General features: G+C 38.4%; 1 protein-coding gene across 1 annotated transcript in view; it reads right to left on the reverse strand.

Annotated features, from left to right (window-relative positions):
- Positions 1–291: 291 nt before the first annotated feature.
- Positions 292–20,241, reverse strand: part of LOC128019727 (nebulin-like) — a 59,429-nt gene continuing 39,479 nt past the window's right edge. Inside the window, exons 114-139 of the mRNA XM_052605894.1 lie at positions 20,092–20,202; positions 19,878–19,988; positions 19,705–19,806; positions 17,805–17,909; positions 17,273–17,362; positions 16,065–16,178; positions 15,853–15,957; positions 10,939–11,043; positions 10,298–10,402; positions 9,786–9,896; positions 8,666–8,776; positions 8,108–8,221; positions 7,901–8,005; positions 7,420–7,524; positions 7,003–7,107; positions 6,378–6,470; positions 5,899–5,991; positions 5,520–5,612; positions 4,715–4,807; positions 4,161–4,253; positions 3,664–3,771; positions 2,526–2,712; positions 2,294–2,386; positions 1,980–2,123; positions 1,260–1,363; positions 292–1,084 (exon numbers count right to left, since the gene is read on the reverse strand). Of these exons, the coding sequence (XP_052461854.1) occupies positions 911–1,084; positions 1,260–1,363; positions 1,980–2,123; positions 2,294–2,386; positions 2,526–2,712; positions 3,664–3,771; positions 4,161–4,253; positions 4,715–4,807; positions 5,520–5,612; positions 5,899–5,991; positions 6,378–6,470; positions 7,003–7,107; positions 7,420–7,524; positions 7,901–8,005; positions 8,108–8,221; positions 8,666–8,776; positions 9,786–9,896; positions 10,298–10,402; positions 10,939–11,043; positions 15,853–15,957; positions 16,065–16,178; positions 17,273–17,362; positions 17,805–17,909; positions 19,705–19,806; positions 19,878–19,988; positions 20,092–20,202 (2,874 nt within the window). The 3' untranslated portion in view covers positions 292–910. The remainder of the gene's footprint in view (positions 1,085–1,259; positions 1,364–1,979; positions 2,124–2,293; positions 2,387–2,525; positions 2,713–3,663; positions 3,772–4,160; positions 4,254–4,714; positions 4,808–5,519; positions 5,613–5,898; positions 5,992–6,377; positions 6,471–7,002; positions 7,108–7,419; positions 7,525–7,900; positions 8,006–8,107; positions 8,222–8,665; positions 8,777–9,785; positions 9,897–10,297; positions 10,403–10,938; positions 11,044–15,852; positions 15,958–16,064; positions 16,179–17,272; positions 17,363–17,804; positions 17,910–19,704; positions 19,807–19,877; positions 19,989–20,091; positions 20,203–20,241) is intronic.

A 20,241-nucleotide genomic window follows, 5' to 3' on the forward strand; every position in this document is an offset into this window, starting at 1 on the left:
AATGTAAGCTTTTATTCATACATAAGCGACAATTCAATGCACACTGAGCATTTCAGATATGACAAAAGTGTAAATGTGTTTAATGCTATATTGACTTATGTATTTTTATATTTTTGAATTTCAATGCACAGACAAAAAATTTGTTTGGAAGATGGAAGTCATAGAGGATTGGAATGACATGAGGGTGAATAAATGATAGAATTGTCATATTTGGGTGAATTATCTGATTAAACTTCAACCCTTTGATGGTCAATTAAGAAAACAAACTTCAAATCCATGACAGAAAACAGATTGACTGCAGAAGCGTGGTGTGCTTTATTAGCTAATGATTCAAGGTACACATCTTCCTCTAACCCCACACCTACAGAATCAAAGAAACAAAACACATGCAAATAGTAGCCAGCCTTCAGCAAGGGAGGGAGGAGGCTTGTTTATAACAAGACTTTTTCACTTTAGAGGTACTGATGGCCTTTTTTTTTTCCTTTTACATTTTCCCGTGGCAACCTTAGTGCCTCAGTTCAGTTTTCATAAACACTGAATTTCAGGATTTCCTTTTAACGTATAAAGTGAACCATGAGCCCATCTCTGGTTTTGCAAATGTTTCAACGTTAAAACTTACTTCTTTGAAATGTAGTGTGATTGCAATATACAAAAATAATGGGCTCCAGTTATTTAACTGCTAGAATAGAACAACAAAGATAAATACAATTGTCTGTGACTTATATAGGTATGTATAACTTCTCAGTTTCTCATGCCACAACCACAATAGATTTTATGACATGGGCACAAATTAAATTTCCTAAGAGTAATGAGGACAAACAGAAGCATAACTACTTTGACTAACATAAGTACACATTAAATAGTTTTTTTTTTCTCCGTCTGAGTGGATATCAGAGGACAGTAGCTGTATTCAGAAGGCTTCCACATAGTTGGCGGGCAGCATTCCAGTCTTTCCAGTACGTTGCACAGTGCCATACATCCAACCCTCATCAATGGCCTGCACGTTCACAATGACATCACCGTCCTTGAAGGACACCTCATCGTTGTCTGAAGCAGAGTAGTCATACATGGCACGCACGGTTTTCTGGTGAAGACAGAGAACAATATTTAAAAAACAACTTCACCATCAAATAAACAGTGAATATGCCATTACATTTTGGTTTAAGATATTATATGTACAGTACAGCATATATAAATACACATATGATATTAGCATATTATACTACTATGATACTGATATTAGCAGTGGTCTCTCTTACTCCAGTGGTTGAGGGATGTGAGGGGACAGAAGAAACGGTGGTCTGTTGTGTTGCCACAGAGGAGGATCTCTGCTGAACCTCAATCGTCTTGGTCTGTGTGTAACCTATTTGACACAACAGCACAGATTTAATGTTACATATTTCTCTGGCACTAGTTAGCATTCAGATTTTGCCCTTTGTAACTTCCTATAAGCCGTTTGCTGTCATTATTCATTATATTCCTTATATTATATACAGACATGGTAGGCCAGATTAGCAGTTTTACATTCCATGCATATAAAACAAGCTGAATTATTCGATATTTGTTCATCTATTTTCGTCCATCTTTAATGCTGCGATGAAACTGAAGTACTGACAGATTCTCTCTCTTCCATATTGTGACACGTCTGAATGAAATGAAATATTAAAAAAAAAAAAAAAAAAATGTAGGATTTGGGACTTGGTTCTGGATTTTGAGATGTGGGCATTTGTGGGCAGCTTGCAGTTGATTGCCAGAAAGGGGTGGAGTTTAAGTGGATCTAAAGATTGGAGAAGTCTAGCATGTCACCAGAGAGTCTAGCATTTCACTGAAAGATCCAGTTACAACATTTGAATTAAAAAATTACCAAACACATGGCTAAATCATTTACAAAAAGGTCACTGACATGCATTCAGAAAATAAATTGCAGACTATCAAGCTAAACCTAGGGTGAAGGCAAACCAAGCAGTTTAAACATGTACCGTGTAGAGCGGAGACACCAAAGCCATTGCTGTAGAGGGATGTGTGGTGGTCCACATTCTCAGACACCTCTGACTTCTCATCGCCCACACCACTCATTGCGCTGGTGGAGCGGGAGTGCTCCTTACTGCGACGCTGGGCCTGGACTGAAGAATGGGACAAACATGTCAACGTTACCAACTCTTTGACAGACTGCCTTTAATCAAGGAAGTTGGCAGATAAATATGCATCCAGAGTATTTCCAATCATCAGAATCAAGTATCTCAGAGAACTGTTCTAATAAGGCCTTTTAAGTGACAGCGGAGGAGTGTCCTACCTGACATCATGTGAAGACTTCTGGACTGTATGTTGTCCTCAGCAGGGTCATAGTCAAAGACAGAGCCGGGGTTTGTGCGCCACACACGCAGGTCTTTGAGGAAAAAGGTAAGTCAGTTTTATTATACATTTCTATTCAAAACTCACTTGGTTCCTTGTATGATCTGTATATGTCATGTGTTTCTATAGGAAGTGTGTTTAGTGTGTACAGGACACAGTGCATGTCAGCTGACCAGTGGTGGTCTCCTGATCGTGCTCCTCTGCACGTCTCCTCTCCATCTCCACCACACGTCTCTGGATGCCGCGGTAGCTGATGTCACTGAAGTCCTGGGTGTTCCTCTTCACGCGCTCAGTGATGGGGTCTGAGATGGTGGGGGTGAAGCTGCCCTTGCTCTTCTCAAATTCCTGGTGGTATTTGACCTGAGAAGACCAACAGACAGCAAAACATGAGGTGGGAGAGAAAGAAACTGCTACGGTTTTAATTGCTTCAAAGTAGACATGAAATGGAAGTTGAGACTGTCTTCCCCTTTGAACATATATCCAAGAGAAATAAAACTGATTTTGTATACTGGGAATTGTCTATGATCTCACTGGAGAGGACGGACTATTGTCCCGTTATCAGAGAAGAGATCTCTGCACTAAGGCAAGAAGAAACTGATTTTTTTGGATTCAAGATTAGAGAGTAAATGAGTTTAAATTATGTGTACAGATTAATCATATATAATAGACTCTGCAATATTTAATTAAAAAATAAGAAGAGTCAAATTTGATTTCATTGTGACATTAAAGCTTAAATAAACAACAAGACTTTTATCCTGATTTTGAATTCAGGCCTGTCAGATTTCACAGAAAATGACACTGTGTATAATGGACACAGACTCAAACTATGATTTCATTTAGTTGGAGGAGATTAAACATGTTTGATTTTTTTTTAAATGATTTTACAACAAATATTGTTTTCATTTGTCATTAGTCTCCTAGCAATGAGGCACATTTTTCTGAGTGCAAATCTGTTTAAATTTAAAAGGATTTAAAAGTCGAGTAGTGTTTTCCAGTCTTTTGATGCACAGCTTTGAACTCATACTATAAATTAAATCCATACAGCTAAAACTATTATGAATATTAATTTTATGACACTTCTGAGTTTCTGTTCTTAGAATTTTTGTTGTCAAGACTACTGACAGAAGATAATATTGGATTGTGCAAAAATATATATAAAAAAGGTATATTACATCGTTCAAAATCCTTAACCACGTAACATTCAACTCCAAAACATTTTTGAATGCAACAGGTTGACCTTCATAAAATAAAATAAAAAAATAATTTCCTTGCAATATACTGCTAAAGGTCAAGATTTAAAAGTCATCTTACTCCAGAGATGTTACGCTGAGTTTCTTTAACACGTCTCATCTCAGGGGTGTCCAGCACAAATGCGGCCTTACCCTGCACCTGCTTACGGAAGCTGTCCGAGTACAGAACCTGGACAAAGGACAACAGAGCACATACATATATTAGAAACCATATCATTCTGGATTATGATTATGTGTCAACACACTCTGGAAGACACGCCAGGAAATCCGGACATTAGCCAGACAAAGGAAATGAATATGACATCCATCAACACAACCCTGGGTGTTATTGTGATTTCAGACAGATGAATTAGAAGGATCTTCAGAGGGTTGGATTAAAAGTAGATGGGTCCCGAAGTGAAGGTTTGTAGTGATGATGATCAATTACAGATTTAAATTAAGCATATGGAAGAGTACAGTTAATATTATTAGCCTCCTAATTGAAATGAAGGTATTAGAGTGGTTACATTTTCACATCACACACACACACACACACTCATGTCCTGTGGCTGTGAGTACCGAGCTAATCTGCAATTGGTTCCGTTTGACCCTCTCCATCTCTGGAGTGAACACCACAGGCGTTCCCTTCACAGAAAGGTCCTTATACAAGACCTAGAGCAGAAAAGAAGAGCGTCCCAAGAGGCCAGTCAGAAACCGAACACATTGACACACAAGTCTTTGGAGATCAGTCACATCAAACTTCACACACAACACACAATGAGCTTATATCCCAGATTTAAAAAAAAAATAGGAACCTGTTTGGGAAGGGAAAACAACAAATGTGGGATACAAGAGCTCATCTGATATTGGATTAGCAACAATGTCTGGAGATGAATAATCCCATAATTTTTTAAGAACTCACAGCAGAAAGGGGACCTTTACTAAGGTGGAATATGAAGTGGTTATCTAATTATATTAGATGAAAATGGGGTTTAAGCATTACATTTCATATGCTTTAATTGATTTGCATCAGTGATGGGATTGTATAAATTGCAAATTAAGAAGTACAGTATACTGGGAGCGTTAATGGGATCAGAGCCACTCTCAAGTAAACCCTGTGGAGCTTCCACTACCGAGCTGATGTGCTTCTGATTCTCTTTGACCCGCTTCATCTCGGGGAGGTCCGGTATGGCTGTGCCTTGACCCAGCGAATCCTTGTATTTTATCTACCCAAGGATCAATTTCGACATATCAAATAAACAACACAAACATGAACCAAAACAGCGAAAAAACGAACATCCACAAAGACAACATACATAACAATATTAGCTCTGTTCCAAACCCTTAGATGCCTACATAGCCAGCTGCCTTCTAAAATTTGGTTTTAGGTTGCCATATTTGTACATCTCTTCATAAGCAACTGCTTCATTTTCATGTTACAAAAGACAGCATAAAATTACATAAAGGTGCCAAAACCTGGAGCATGCTTTAAAATGCTTTCTACATAGGCAGCTTGATAGGTTTTGGAGCAAAACAACTGCATTGTTAAAGAAATCGATAATGTTGTTGACAATACAAAACTAGATATTATTTTTTTTGTAAAATAAATAAATAAACAATAACTGAAGTAAAGTTTATGGTACCTGATTGGTACCCTTATTATTACATGATAGAATCAGTTGCTAATTATTAGCCTACATCTACATCCAGTATTTACCAAGTATTACTGAAAAAAGGGAAAACAGGATTTTGTCACATGAGCTAGATGAGAGTTACACATATTGTTATAAATGATGGATTTGATGCAGTGACGTATTCCTAGGGTCACTAGAGGGACTAGTATAAACAGATGGAGGCTAAAAGGTTTTCTTAGATGAAGGAGAGACGAGGAACAGGGAATGTTTTAAGGGTGGGATAGAGGGTCACACCGTAGTGTACCGTGCTAATATTTTGCTGATTGCGTTTAGCTCTCTCCATCTCTGGGGTTTCTGAAATAGCTGTTCCTACTCCCAAATCTTCCTTGTATTGGATCTTTAAGCATGAAGAGGCAATGGGGCAAAAAAAGGTAAAAATGTCAATAATCATTTGAATATTAATGTTTAAAACCAAAAGACAAAACTTTGTTGAAATAAAACAAAAAGACACCTGGAAACAAAAGTGAAGAAAATGTCAATGTAAGAAAAAGAACATGGATATTAAGCTAGAAAAAAATGTGGTGGAGTAATAAAGAGGGAAGGAGGGTGAAATGAGACTTTAAAGAATGAGAGTATAAATCTGTCAGAACAAGAAGTCTTCTTTAAAGAGAAAAAAACACTACCGAGCTGATGTTCTTCTGAGTTTCCCGTACACGCTTCACCTCGGGAAGGTCGGCTATAGATATGCCTCGACTTACGGAATCCCTGTATTTAATCTAATACACATTTCAGTCCATTAGCAGCATGGAAGAGTTGTGATAATGACACATATGCATAAGATTAAGAAGAAAATAGAGGTTGAGTGTTTTAAACAATGCAGCACTAGTCAAGTCTCGGGACCGGTGTCAAATGAAGAGGGAAAAATGTATGGGCCATGTTAATTTAAGTTATTTAAAATGATGAGAGGAAGAGGCTATTATTTCAACTCAGCGAGATGTTCAAATTGTAAACTGATATGAGATGGTATATATTAAAATGATTGCTTGTGTTTGATATTAAAATTTTTAGGATGCTGACAGTATTTTGATTAAAATCAGGGGGCATATTTTTGGGACACTCCAACAGGAAGCAGGGTGAATGATGGGGTCACACCGCGGTGTACCGTGCTAACAGCCTCCTGATTGCGTTTAACCCTCTCCATCTCAGGGGTTTCAGATATGGCTGTTCCTTGCCCAAGCTCCTCCTTGTACCGGATCTTTGGGATTGTACAAGCATAAGGAGGCATTAACATTTGTCTTTGTAATCTCTTGGGATAAGTAGTTTTCATTTGTTTTGTCTGGGGACGCTTCAGAGTGTTCTTTTTCAACATTAAAACCAGACTAAACATTTGAGGAAAGGACAAACAAAGAAACAAAAACATTTCAAACACATCACTGAAGACAGCAACACGAGTAAGACGTCAAATATGTAAATATTAAGCTTGTAAAATGGTTAGAGATATTATTTAGGATGAAGAAAGGTCAACAGCATCAAATTTGATGATTACCGTTAGTGCCTTTGCTAGTTTATGACAAGTTAATAACTATATTAGACTAAGGTCTGTTTAGGATATCTACATTTACATGATATAAAAAGAGTTAACAAGAAATGTTAACTTGTGGTTGCAGTACAGAAAAAACTAAAAGGTGGTGTAAAGCAAGAAATGAGAACAGAAAAAGACCAAAAAAAGGTTTGTGGTTAGAATGTAGAAAGAAAAAAGAAAAAAAAAGGCATTGGGCAGTAGGTACCGAGCTGAAATTCTTTGTATTTTCTTTAACACGAAGCATTTCAGGGGTGTCCTTTACTGCTGAAACTTTGCCCTTACTGTTTTTATGGTCAATCTGGTACTGAAGCTAAAAAGAAAAGAGCACAAAGGCAGTCAAAAATGACACAAAAATGCAGCAAGAGAAAACAGAGCAACCAAAAATTTTCAAAATCATTCGATAGAATTGCAATATAGACAACTACTGTAACTAAGCCAGCATAAGAAATGTGGAATCTGCCTACTCTTTGAGCTTTATTTCTTAGACAAACAGGAAAGACAAGGACCAAAGACAACAATGGGTACAAACATCATTTTTAAGCTAAGATGACTAAAACAGGAACATAATATGGACTGAACAGACATAAAATGGACTGGCTCAAACCCTTGAAGAAACACTTACAGTGCTGAAGTTCTTCTGGTTCTCACGCACTCTTTGCATCTCAGGAGTGTCCATCACAGGCACATAGTGGGACATATTCTTTTCAGCCTCCTCCTTGTACTTTTTCTATAAGATAAAATACAAAACACAGAGATTCTGAGTTGACAAAATTGAGTTGTTCATGAGATTACACTTTAATAATCAACAATAGCGTAGCGATAGCGTAAAGACTTTCACTTTCCATTAATAAGGTAAAAAAAAAAAAAAAACTTTTACAAATGTATAAAAGTCTTTTTGTTGAATTTATGGTAAATAACCTTCAGAAACCGTTCACTGTCTATCTCAAGAGGTCAAGCTGAAAAAATATATGAACTGCAACCAAAACGTGTCTGCTGTGTGATTCCCTGACTTTCTACCAACACACAAGCAATAAACATCAAAACGTACAAATTTAATAAAAACCAAACAATCACAGCATTTCACAAAGATGCAATCCTCATACCTGGCTCACAATGTTCCTGATCTGCTGGGCGTGGAGGATGTCAGGGGTGTCAATGACGGTGGTGTATGTGCTTCTGTCATGCTCAGCACTCTGCTTGTACTTGGTCTGGAAAAACAATTCAAAACAAATGGATGTATCGATCAGTGTTGAAATGTTGGCGCTGATCTCTGAAATACTGGAATTATGGCTTGGAGATCATTTGTGTACCTGACTGAGGATGTCTGTGGCATTCCGTGCCCTCAAGAAGTCTGGAGTGTCATTAGCCAAAGCCAACATGCCTTTTCCCTTGATATCTTGCTCCAGTGATTTCTTGTACTCTCTCTGCAGGAATTAGGCAGACATCATCATACTCATGTGAGCATGTACATAGGTTTGTTTATCAGAGATTTTTACAATCACACCAAGAAACATTCCTGTGGGCTAAAAACTCTCACTCACACACACACACACACACAAATAAAAGAAAATAAAATCAGCAAAAATAAAACCTGAAAAGAATAAGAGGATATTAACATTGGAGCTGTAAATGAAAACTAAATAAATAAGGGAACGGAAAGACAAAATGACATTTAGGGGGAGTCTCAATGGGATGAGCAGAGTTGCTTAACCAAACCTAGTTAGGCGGCGCATCACAAGGAAACTCCATTAGCTTGATTAGTTTTCTCAAATGGACTCATTTCTGCCTGATTAGTGTGTTGAGGAGAAAGTAGCGTTGAGGCAGAGGACTGCAGGTAAGACATTTCAGCTGATCTTTAGCCATCCTACCTCACAAAGGATATGAGTAGCATTCTTTGCTCTCAGTAACTCAGGAGTTTCCTCCAGCACTGTAAGCCCTTTACCCTTCACCCCTTCCTCTAGATCCCTCCTGTACTCTTTCTACAAGGCGGAGAAGAACAGAAAGACACATAGCAGACACATAGACATTGACACAGTACTTGTGCAGTATTGCACTCATTGTTATTTCAACATCACCAAGCATTTGCTCTGACTATGAGTTAAAGCTTTACATTCATATAATCAAGGTGCATGTTTTCCATACACAAATAAAGCAACTAGGCAAAATCTACTTAGAGCAAAGGCATTGCTGAGTTTGAAAAGCAACCTGATAAAGACATAAACAACATTTATCAGAAATCTGACAGGCAAGAATATTGACAAAAAAAAAAAAACATTGTCTGAGACTCTTTAACATGTACATTGCTTTTTTGTAGCAACATTCATATGATTTTTAAGCCAAACCAAGATCTAAAGAGGTTATAATAGAATTAAAAATATATATGTAATAAGATGAAATGTTTTCATGTACATGCTCAGGGTAGCCAAGATCTAAAGGATCTAAAGAGGTTATTTAAAAAATAAATTGTTATTTAACGTGCATGCTCAGTATAACTGAAGTAGAGTGGAAGTAGTGGACATAGGTTTTTTTAAAAAAGATTCCAAGGTATATGACCATAAACGATTTGAAAAACCTTAATAACAGGGTTCCCACACTTTTTATTCAGTTAATTTTAATGAATTCCTTAAAATAATTTTAAAGAGACACAATTATAATTTTTGGCCAAGCATAACTTTTTAGTACGTTGTTAGTTTTCACAACTTTTCCTGGCCTAGAAATCCTGGCCTGGATCTAAATTTCCTATTATCTCCAGGTTTTCCATTATTGTGGGAACCTTGTGAAAAAAACAAGAAAACAAACACACACAGATGAGATGATGGAAGGGGAAGGGTATTACAGTGGAAGGATGGTTCATGCATACGAACCAAAACTTACTTGGGTGTAATGGAAACTTCAAAGACACTCACTCATGTAAGGATTATTACGTGTATGTGGTCTTAGTATTATTACCAGGATGGGAAGAAGAGAATATAAGGGGCTTCATGTTACCTCGCTAACAATTTTCGTGGCGTGTCTGACATGCATCATCGCAGGGGTGACCTCCAACCCAGAGAGGTTCTTTCCTTTCATTGTCATCTCATAGTCCTTCTTATACTCTTTCTATCCACCGCAAAGATAGAAGAGTGAGAGATACATGAAGCTTCTGGAATACGGCTCCGGTACACCATGGTCATAATGTTTTGAGTATCTTGATGTTCAGTTAAACTGCTTTCTCCCATCAGTGTGTTGAACAGTTCATTGAAACTATCAAAATACTTATAAATCTATAAATACATGACACACATAAATGCCTACCATAAATCCATGGGTCTTGGTCAGAAATTGTGGTGTCCCTATTACTTACCAGCATTATAATATTTGTATCCACATAAAAGCACAGTGTTTAAATTCCACTTAGCATTTCTCAGTCGTTCACACTGGGTTACAAAGAATTCTTGAGGGATATGTACACTGCCATTTGTTCTGTAGTGAATACTATAAGCTTGGGCAGCAGTATTTACCTCACTCTGCAGATGCTGAGCCTCCTTAGCAGTTACATAAGTAGGAGTCTCGAAGTCCAGCATGGCTTTGCCTCTTTCTTTCTCATATTTCTCCTTATACTTCACCTGTAGTCAGAAAAGCCCAAAGGTGAGGAACATACAACAGAAAAAAGCTGCTTAATTTAATGGTTTACTAAATGATGCTAGCTAAGCAAACACTAAAGCTTTCTTTGCATACTGAATATTTTTGTAGTGTATTTTTTTTACTGGTTGTCAATTAATTTGCTGTATATGTTCCTAAGCACTGAGACAGAGAACATAGTTTACTATAGGATTTACAGTGTGGAAAATTAATTAACGCAATGGATGTTTATGGTGTTTTCACAATATAACATGTCTGAGGTTTTAATAATGAAGTGACGTGTTTTTACAGCTTTGTTTTTACATGTTGAAACGATGCCTTGTAAAGCAGTTTTACAGGACACACTAACCCAAACAAATAAAATGTAAATGATAACTAAATGTTTCATAGATGCATGAGTCTAACAAGGTGGATATAATGAAATAAACAGGTCCAATAAGTGTAGAATCAGTCTTGGTTTCACACACAGAGAAGCAGGTGACATCGGCTACAGAAAGCTCCAGAACTGGATGGGACTTACTTGACTCTGCAGCTCTGAGGCCTCTTTGTGGTGAAGCTGCTCAGGTGTGTCGGGTATCATATGGTAGTGACCCCTACTCTCCTCAAACTTCTTCTTGTATTGATACTAAAGAGGGACGGCCAATAAAGCAGCTCAATAAAACAAAAAGGAAATCCAGTGCTTCATTTCTCCCATGTTAAAAAGGCCCAAAATGACCAAAAAAATGAAAAAAGTGGGGACCAAAAACAAAGAAAGACTAATGACTGTCATGTTCACATTCCATGAAGGAAGCTGTATATTGACAAAATGGCACTGATAACTGAATGATTTTTTTTGTAAACTTCAAATATTCTAAAGTCAAATTATGTAATACCACATATCATTATATTATATTAAATATTCTAATATCAGAATTGCTATCCCAAGACTAAAATCTATTCCAAGAGTAAACCCACTCCTCTTAGAGCAGTTAAACCACACCAGAACAAACCTACAGACTGTTGTTACTTAGTATGTTATACTGATTCAAATTCATCAGATGTACATTTTACCCATAGCGGGCCATAAAGTTAGCCGAAATCTCTCAAGACTTCCTTTGATAATGCATTAAGTAATTCCTTCTAAAGCTTTCAAGCAATGCCCATCAAACTTGATACCAGGGACCTGTGCTGGATTGATTTTTCAGTCCCACTCCCACAGAAATGTGTTATCTTGTCCAGTCCATGTTCTGTCCCACATAAAAGTAGCCTATATAGAATATTTACCCCAGTACATCCATGAAATAGTAAGGTCCATGTCACCTAGCTATAACATCCTTGCATTTTCTTTATAACACCCTCTCATTTTCTTTATCGAGCAGTTATAGCTCCTTTCACTCAAATATCCCTTCACATTAAGGGAATAATTGCTCATCCAGTGGCACTGCGAAGGGGAAAGATCCCTCTCAACTGTGTACTTTTGGGTCTATGATTTTGTCTAATATAAAAATAAAGGGGAACCTGAGTCTGTCCGCGCTGCCTTAGCTGTCAGAGCCCTAAATACCACCTCACTGCTCACAACATACCAGGCTGAGCTCATGGAGGATATAAGGAGGCAGATTGATGCTGGGTCAACCGACTCAGCATTGTGGGAAGAGATTGCAGATCTCAACCTGCGCTCATTGAGGCAATGCAGGCAGAGGTTCACCCAAAACAGCCCCAGCCCAGAATCAAGGCCTCATTTGCGGCAGCAGCGGCTAAGCATCAACCAGCTAACCCTCAGGGAGGCAAAAAGAGGTGGACGACCTAACCTGTGGTCTGGGTTTAATTAAAAGAGGGACAACAGGACTTATGGAGTCTCTGTAGCACCCCTCTGCACAGCACAGGAGTCTTGTTCCCCGCCTCTAGCAAAGAAGCAATGGAGTGTGGTTCAAGAAAAATGTTCAAAGGAAGGAAATTCTCTCATTGAAGTGTTGGCACCAGTTCATCTAGTGCCCCACATGCTGTTTCTCCCCTCTCAACCCGAGGGGTTAGGAAAGAGAAGGTACGAAAGTTTACACAAGTGTTTCCATTTGAAAGAAATAAAAATGTTTCCTGTGCATCCAGGCAGTGGGACAAGGGGACAGTTTTGTGTGAAAATAAAAACAAAAATGCACACAGATACTCCCAGATAAGAGCTGCAACCCCCAGGTTACTCCCTGTACTTTGTGATTCCCAGGGTTGAGGGGTGGGGGTATCCACCCCATTCTGGACTTGCAAAACCTCAACAAACACCTCAGAAAGTAAATGCTCACAATAAAAATAATAAAGAGGCCAGAGGCCAGTTTACATCTGTAGATCTGAAGGATGCTTACTTTCACATAAGTATTTACCCAGCACACAGACATTCAGGGCACAGCCTGCTAATTTTTGATAGTTCAATTTGGTTAGGCTCTAGACCCAAGAATAGCGGGTCTCAGAGTGTCAGTTCATTTGGACAATCTCTATATACAGTATTGTTCAAAATAATAGCAGTACAATGTGACTAACCAGAATAATCAAGGTTTTTAGTATATTTTTTATTGCTACGTGGCAAACAAGTTACCAGTAGGTTCAGTAGATTGTCAGAAAACAAACAAGACCCAGCATTCATGATATGCACGCTCTTAAGGCTGTGCAATTGGGCAATTAGTTGAAAGGGGTGTGTTCAAAAAAATAGCAGTGTCTACCTTTGACTGTACAAACTCAAAACTATTTTGTACAAACATTTTTTTTTTCTGGGATTTAGCAATCCTGTGAATCACTAAACTAATATTTAGTTGTATGACCACAGTTTTTTAAAACTGCTTGACATCTGTGTGGCATGGAGTCAACCAACTTGTGGCACCTCTCAGCTGTTATTCCACTCCATGATTCTTTAACAACATTCCACAATTCATTCACATTTCTTGGTTTTGCTTCAGAAACAGCATTTTTGATATCACCCCACAAGTTCTCAATTGGATTAAGGTCTGGAGATTGGGCTGGCCACTCCATAACATTAATTTTGTTGGTTTGGAACCAAGACTTTGCCCGTTTACTAGTGTGTTTTGGGTCATTGTCTTGTTGAAACAACCATTTCAAGGGCATGTCCTCTTCAGCATAGGGCAACATGACCTCTTCAAGTATTTTAACATATGCAAACTGATCCATGATCCCTGGTATGCGATAAATAGGCCCAACACCATAGTAGGAGAAACATGCCCATATCATGATGCTTGCACCTCCATGCTTCACTGTCTTCACTGTGTACTGTGGCTTGAATTCAGAGTTTGGGGGTCGTCTCACAAACTGCCTGTGGCCCTTGGACCCAAAAAGAACAATTTTACTCTCATCAGTCCACAAAATGTTCCTCCATTTCTCTTTAGGCCAGTTGATGTGTTCTTTGGCAAATTGTAACCTCTTCTGCACATGCCTTTTTTTTAACAGAGGGACTTTGCGGGGGATTCTTGAAAATAGATTAGCTTCACACAGACGTCTTCTAACTGTCACAGTACTTACAGGTAACTCCAGACTGTCTTTGATCATCCTGGAGGTGATCACTGGCTGAGCCTTTGCCATTCTGGTTATTCTTCTATCCATTTTGATGGCTGTCTTGCGTTTTCTTCCACGTCTCTCTGGTTTTGCTCTCCATTTTAAGGCACTGGAGATCATTTTAGCTGAACAGCCTATCATTTTTTGCACCTCTTTATAGGTTTTCCCCTCTCTAATCAACTTTTTAATCAAAGTACGCTGTTCTTCTGAACAATGTCTTGTACGACCCATTTTCCTCAGCTTTCAAATGCATGTTCAACAAGTGTTGGCTTCATCCTTAAATAGGGGCCACCTGATTCACACCTGTTTCTTCACAAAATTGATGACCTCAGTGATTGAATGCCACACTGCTATTTTTTTGAACACACCCCTTTCAACTAATTCAACTAATTGCCCAATTGCACAGCCTTAAGAGCGTGCATATCATGAATGCTGGGTCTCATTTGTTTTCTGACAATCTACTGAACCTACTGGTAACTTGTTTGCCACGTAGCAATAACAAAATATACGAAAAACCTTGATTATTCTGGTTAGTCACATTGTACTGCTATTATTTTGAACAATACTGTATCTATATCATGCATCTCTATCAGATTCGTGGTTGTCTCTCCCTTTTCCAGAGAGGGACAAAAGTCCCATTCAGACTATGTTTATGTCTTCTAGTGCTGATGGCCTTGGCAGTGTCTGTCATCCCATTGGGACTGCTGCGAATGAGAAAGTTTCAGTGCTGGTTTGCAGAACAGCGATTATGTTCAAAGCACCACCTCAACTGCAAAGCGATAGAGTCATCACATTGGCTGCAAGCTCTTTGCTGCTGTAGAGATCATGCTTTTCTCGAATCAGGGACTCCACTGGGAGAGATTTCTCTGAGAAAAGTAGTAATGACAGATGCGTAGCTCACAGATGGGGGTGCAGTGTGCGAGGGCAGAATAGTGAAAGGAAAATGGCCCGTCTCGCTACAGAACACGCATATAAACTTCCTGAAACTGTTAACAGTGTTTCTAGCATTGAAACATTTTGTGCAGTTCCAACGAAATCACCACATTTTAGTCAGATGGTGGTGGCTTATTTAAATCGCCAGGGGGAACACGTTCTCCACGGTTTCGTACTAGTCCATCGGGAATACAGGTCTATACTTCCTTCAGCCAGTTTTTACTCCGCAGGCTTTGTAACCACCTATAATGCCCTAGCAACCACTCAGAATGGCCTAACAACTGCCTACCGACCACCGATAATGCTCAAGCAGAACACATTAGCTATGGAAGTATATAAAGCATATGTAGCATTCAAACTTCAATCAATGTAAGTATTAAATCTACAAATCCTTAAAAATAAACCCTTTGCCAATTGTTTTCAACTGTCCAATTATTAAGTCCAATTGTTATCCATAACAATAACCTTTTTTAATCTTCAGAGAAAACTATGTAAACATTCATGGTTTGCATTGGTAGGCTTTCCTTTTCTAGTTTATTATGCACACATTTGAATGGGAATTAAAAAGGTAGGTAGAAAAAAGTGCATCCAGAGGAGAGAGATTAAGCTGGGAATGTTGTTAAAAGTAAAAAATTGAAGAAAAAAAATGAGATGTTAGAGTGCTTTTAGGCAGTAGGTGTGTTAATTAAAAAAGAAGAAGGAGAAAAAGGAAGAAAAGACTAGCACTAGAGTCACGTGTGAGCAAAAATGGAGATTGTTAAAGTCTAATGCTAGTAGCAGTACATTTAAAATTGGATGAGGGTCACTACCAAATGATAGCCTGGAATGAGTAAATAGTTTAAATGAGGGCTTTCTATAGGGATGATAGATGGATCTTGTGATATTACATGAAGATGCGATATTTTATTGTTACAGTGTGTGAGATAAAGCAGTTTTGATGAGAGGGAAATGAAGCCATCTTTAGAGCTCTTACGTCACTGGACAGTTTGCTAGTGCTCAGGTTGTGTTGCATGGACAGAGACTCTGCCATGTCCGTAACGGGTTTGTGAATCTTCTTCAGGTCACCTTTGTACTTCACCTGCGTGATATATAAAAGCAAACATGCAGCATGATATGAAACACCTTCAATGTGATATTTGATTGGTAAAATACAGTTCATAATGTTTTTTAAAAAGATTTAATCACCTCGCTTGCAAGTTCACTGGCATCCTTCAGAGTCTGATAAATCTTACTGTTCTTCAAATCATACTGTGGTCTCTTTCCTTTCATCTCCTTGTCAAACTTCTCCTTGTACTTCAACTTTTGACAAAGGACAGTGACATTGTTAGATGCTGGTAGTGGTTTGATCTCTGTCACATGGTGCCAAAATGCTTGCAGAAGCACAGAGACATGAATATCCAATAAACAGATTCATGCAATCATCAAAAAGTGACACTGAAGAGTCACGTTACAACAGGGATTCAGTTGGGTCTAATACAGTATGATTCAATCAGGTCATGTTCACACTGTACTAGTCCCAAATGGGAAGACCAACATAAATATCGGAGCATTCAATCACGCATTGCATCACATCAACGTATAATTGTTTTTGGGTATTAAACCGGAAGTGTGTGATTTCTGTGCCACAAAACATACAAAACAAAAGTATCATAGAAATGGCATACTAAAAGAAAAATGACACACTTCAGCTTTAACTGGAAGGAAGGTAGTAGAGAGGTGGAATCACTTTCTCAGAGATTCTGAAAAATCTCCACATCTGTGGAGGAATCAAGTTTATGACATAAAACAAAGAGAGTCACGAGGAGTGTGTAGACCAAATAGTTGCTTTAAATATAGCATAAAATAAAATCAATCATAGGTGTCTTTTTGGTCTCTAAATCAGCAGTGATGAGTGATTTAATATTTATTTCTGTACATCTCATAGCTAATAAATAACATAGTTGCTTATTGAATCTGCACACTCCTCAACACAACAGCATGCCAAAGGACTGCAACAGAAAACCAGACACCAGTTCTAACAATTTGAGCGATAAGTGATTAAACATGCCAGGCAAATAAATGGGGGAAAAATTCTACTGATGAGAAAAAAAAACTGTGACTGTAAGTGTTAAGCCTATGCTTGGCAACAAGGCAAAAGCTTGCATGACAAACATAAAGAGACAAAATCAGAGGCCAAAAAAATATATAGATATAAAAGTTGGGTGGGCAAAACCACTGAAAACCAACAAAAACATTTCAATGTCTGCTGGACCCAGAAATCTTCATGATATCTTTTCAAATTGAGTGCCACTAGAGTTTAACAACTAGGTGAGCCAGAGGGAAAGAGAACAGACAGCAGACAGAGTGCAAATTAAGTGCAAATGTTGCCCCCAGGGGCCAGGGACCCTTCTTACATTACTAGTAATGGCACTCATTTTCTTAATGTGCCGCATCTGAGGAGTGTCAAAGGAGGCAGTGCCATGGAGGGAAGGTTTTTCCTCCACCTAAAAAGCGCAGTGAAATGGCAGGGTAACGTCAATGAGAATGGGACAGAACAGTGAAAATGAATTTCTGAATGAGCAGATGGATGGAATACAGAGAAAGGAGAGTCAGATGGATACACATGATTAAATACAGGGCAGAGTGAGCAGATGGGGGTGGTACAGATTACAAGAGACACTTAGGGCTCACATAGACAATGACGGTATTAATGCTGATGGGCATGAGAAGCACTGCTGAGGCATTAGAATCTACTTCTACAGTTACATTTTGAGTATTACTGTATAATGATGACATGCAGCTGTAACAATGGTAATTGTGTAAGGAAATTATTGTCAAAATACATATACAGTGGCTTCAAACTAAACCCCAGTGGTCCTTGTGGATAAATACCTTGAAAGTCTATGGACTGAATCGTGTCTAGTGTGTAGTTGCGAACAATATTACCTGACTATTCAGTTTGGACACCTCGGTGGCCAGGGTGATATCAGGACGGCAGATCAGCGTTCCACCACGGCTGGCCTCCTGGCGAGCCTTATCACGGTATCCGATCTACAAGAACAGTTTTTGCAACCATTACCTACTATTTCAACAATACATGCTTTTTGTCAAGTTTTTAATATAGAGGATTGCCTACTAAAAGGGATAGTTCACTCAAAAATTACAAGTTGGTCATTATTTACTCATCCATAGGACTTTTGTTCATCTATGAAACACAAATATTTTTTAAAGGTACTGTATGTAAGTTTTTGACTCTACTAAAGCATAACAAATACCATGAGTTGTTTGCAGATATTTAAGAAACATGCTAAGTTAACATACTTGTTTATCTGAAAAACAATGCTAAAGTCAGTTATTCTCTTTTGAAAATGTGCATTCCAGGTCGGAACGTCTGTATTTGTTTTGGTTTGTGAAACCCGTCCAATGCCAGTTTACCCAATTGTATTTCACAACCCGGGTTGCCAGCTGGCAGAAAACACAGCATATTTCAATTAATTCATTGTCAAGTGCGCTCGTTCCTGTTAGTGTCATCAATCTCGCAACCTGCGTGAGTGTCAAGTCTGAGGAGGAGAAGCTGTTTGAAAAAAAAACCTGTCCAATAGACCCCTTTATTGCCTACGTCACTGTGACATCACCGCTATAGCTGGAGGCAAAACATAAGGAATAACCTGTTTTTATACAATCTATGGGAAGAACTCAAATCAGGCGCGCTAAAAGTTTGAGGTTTTTTCTCTTTAAAATATCGTCTTGTTGCGTTTTTGGCTGCCAGAATAGAAGGAACAGTTTTTTTTTTTTTTTTTGGACTGCAATACCTAGCTCAACCACTCGGTGTCAATCCTACATACAGCACCTTTAAGGAAACCTGAGAGATTTCCAAACCTCCACTGAAAGTCCGTTCCCCCCAAAACAAAAAAACATTCCGTAAACACGGAAGCTCAAATGTGTTGCTTATGCCACGTTCCAGGCAACCAGTAACCCATGTTTTTCCAACATTATACCCATGAAAGTGCACTTTAACGGCAGTCAAACACGTGACTTCCACCCGTGAACTCTTGCTAGATCGATGTACTCTGAGTTCCGAGTTCTGATGTCACACAGCACGTGAAACAACAATGGCAGCCCCTACATATAATATTGCAAATGGATGCAATGTTTATGCAAGTGGTACACATTGAAAAAACGATTTTAGGACATTATAACGTTGCAATAAAATTAATAATCTACATACAATTTCTTGCGCCCAGGGAGTTTGACGTGACTTGCCTGGAACGCTACAAAGTCGTGAGTCGTGGTTTGAAGTCGTGACTTACGGGCTCAAAAACCTGCCTGGAACGCAGCATTAATGTGCGAGAACCAGTAAGGTTTGTTGTAGCCATTCAAGAAAATACTTTTTTTGTTTGTTTAAATGTCATAATATGATTTATTTTGTTTCAATTTCTGTTAATTCAGAAAGAAAATTGTTTATTTTGTAAATGCCATAAAGGGCGTGATAATGAATTGGACGGCGATACTACGGGAGACATAAAGTGGGTCAGACACAATTTTCGACCACTTCATAAGTTTTATTTTGTGAAAAGTCTTCCTAAGAAAAAAAACCGTATTGTATAATTTGTATCTTAATTTGAATCTATGTTTTGTTGATCAATTATTAAATCAAATAAATAAGAACAAGTCAAAAAAGGCTTCCACGGCCTTGAGAAAAGGCCAAATAAAACAAGGTTTGTTTGGGCGTCAAGCACAATATATATATATATATATATATACACGAACCAAAGCCTTGTGTGTTTGGAATGACATGGGTGAGTAGGTGAACAGAATTTGAATCTCCTTTTAAAGTGACCCTCACCTCACTGACAAGCTTAGCAGTTTGAGTGGCTTTCCTGATGTCTGGGCGGTCAGCAACCGAAGTGTACGTCAACTTGGCTTTAGCCTCCTGCTTATAGGCGATCTATACAAAGAGAGATATTTAAAATAAACTCTGAGACTATTATTTGAGGTAGATAAATGTTAGTTCCTCACATTGCTTTGGTTCTTGGCCACTTCCATGGCATGTTGCACATCAGGTGGAGCAACCATTTGGTTGTAATTAGACTTGCCTTTCTCCTTCTCAAACTTCTGCTTGTACAATTTCTGTGAAAAGTTCACGTGAGATTATGATTGCCATTCACAATACAATCGCTACAAATAAAGTTAATTTTATTAAAAGGGTGAAACATTTTTTATTTAGACTTACAGCACTTGTGATTTTGGCAACCTCTTTGCTGTGGGCAGTGTCGCGAGTTTCTGCAAGAGTGGTGAAGCCACCTGACTGGTGATCCTTTTTGCTGGCTTCCTTGTATTTGGTCTGCAGAATAAGTTGCAAAACATGAATTTTCTAAATATT

This window comes from Carassius gibelio, chromosome A9 (assembly GCF_023724105.1).
Source record: "Carassius gibelio isolate Cgi1373 ecotype wild population from Czech Republic chromosome A9, carGib1.2-hapl.c, whole genome shotgun sequence".
NCBI classification, from domain to species: Eukaryota; Metazoa; Chordata; class Actinopteri; order Cypriniformes; family Cyprinidae; genus Carassius; species Carassius gibelio.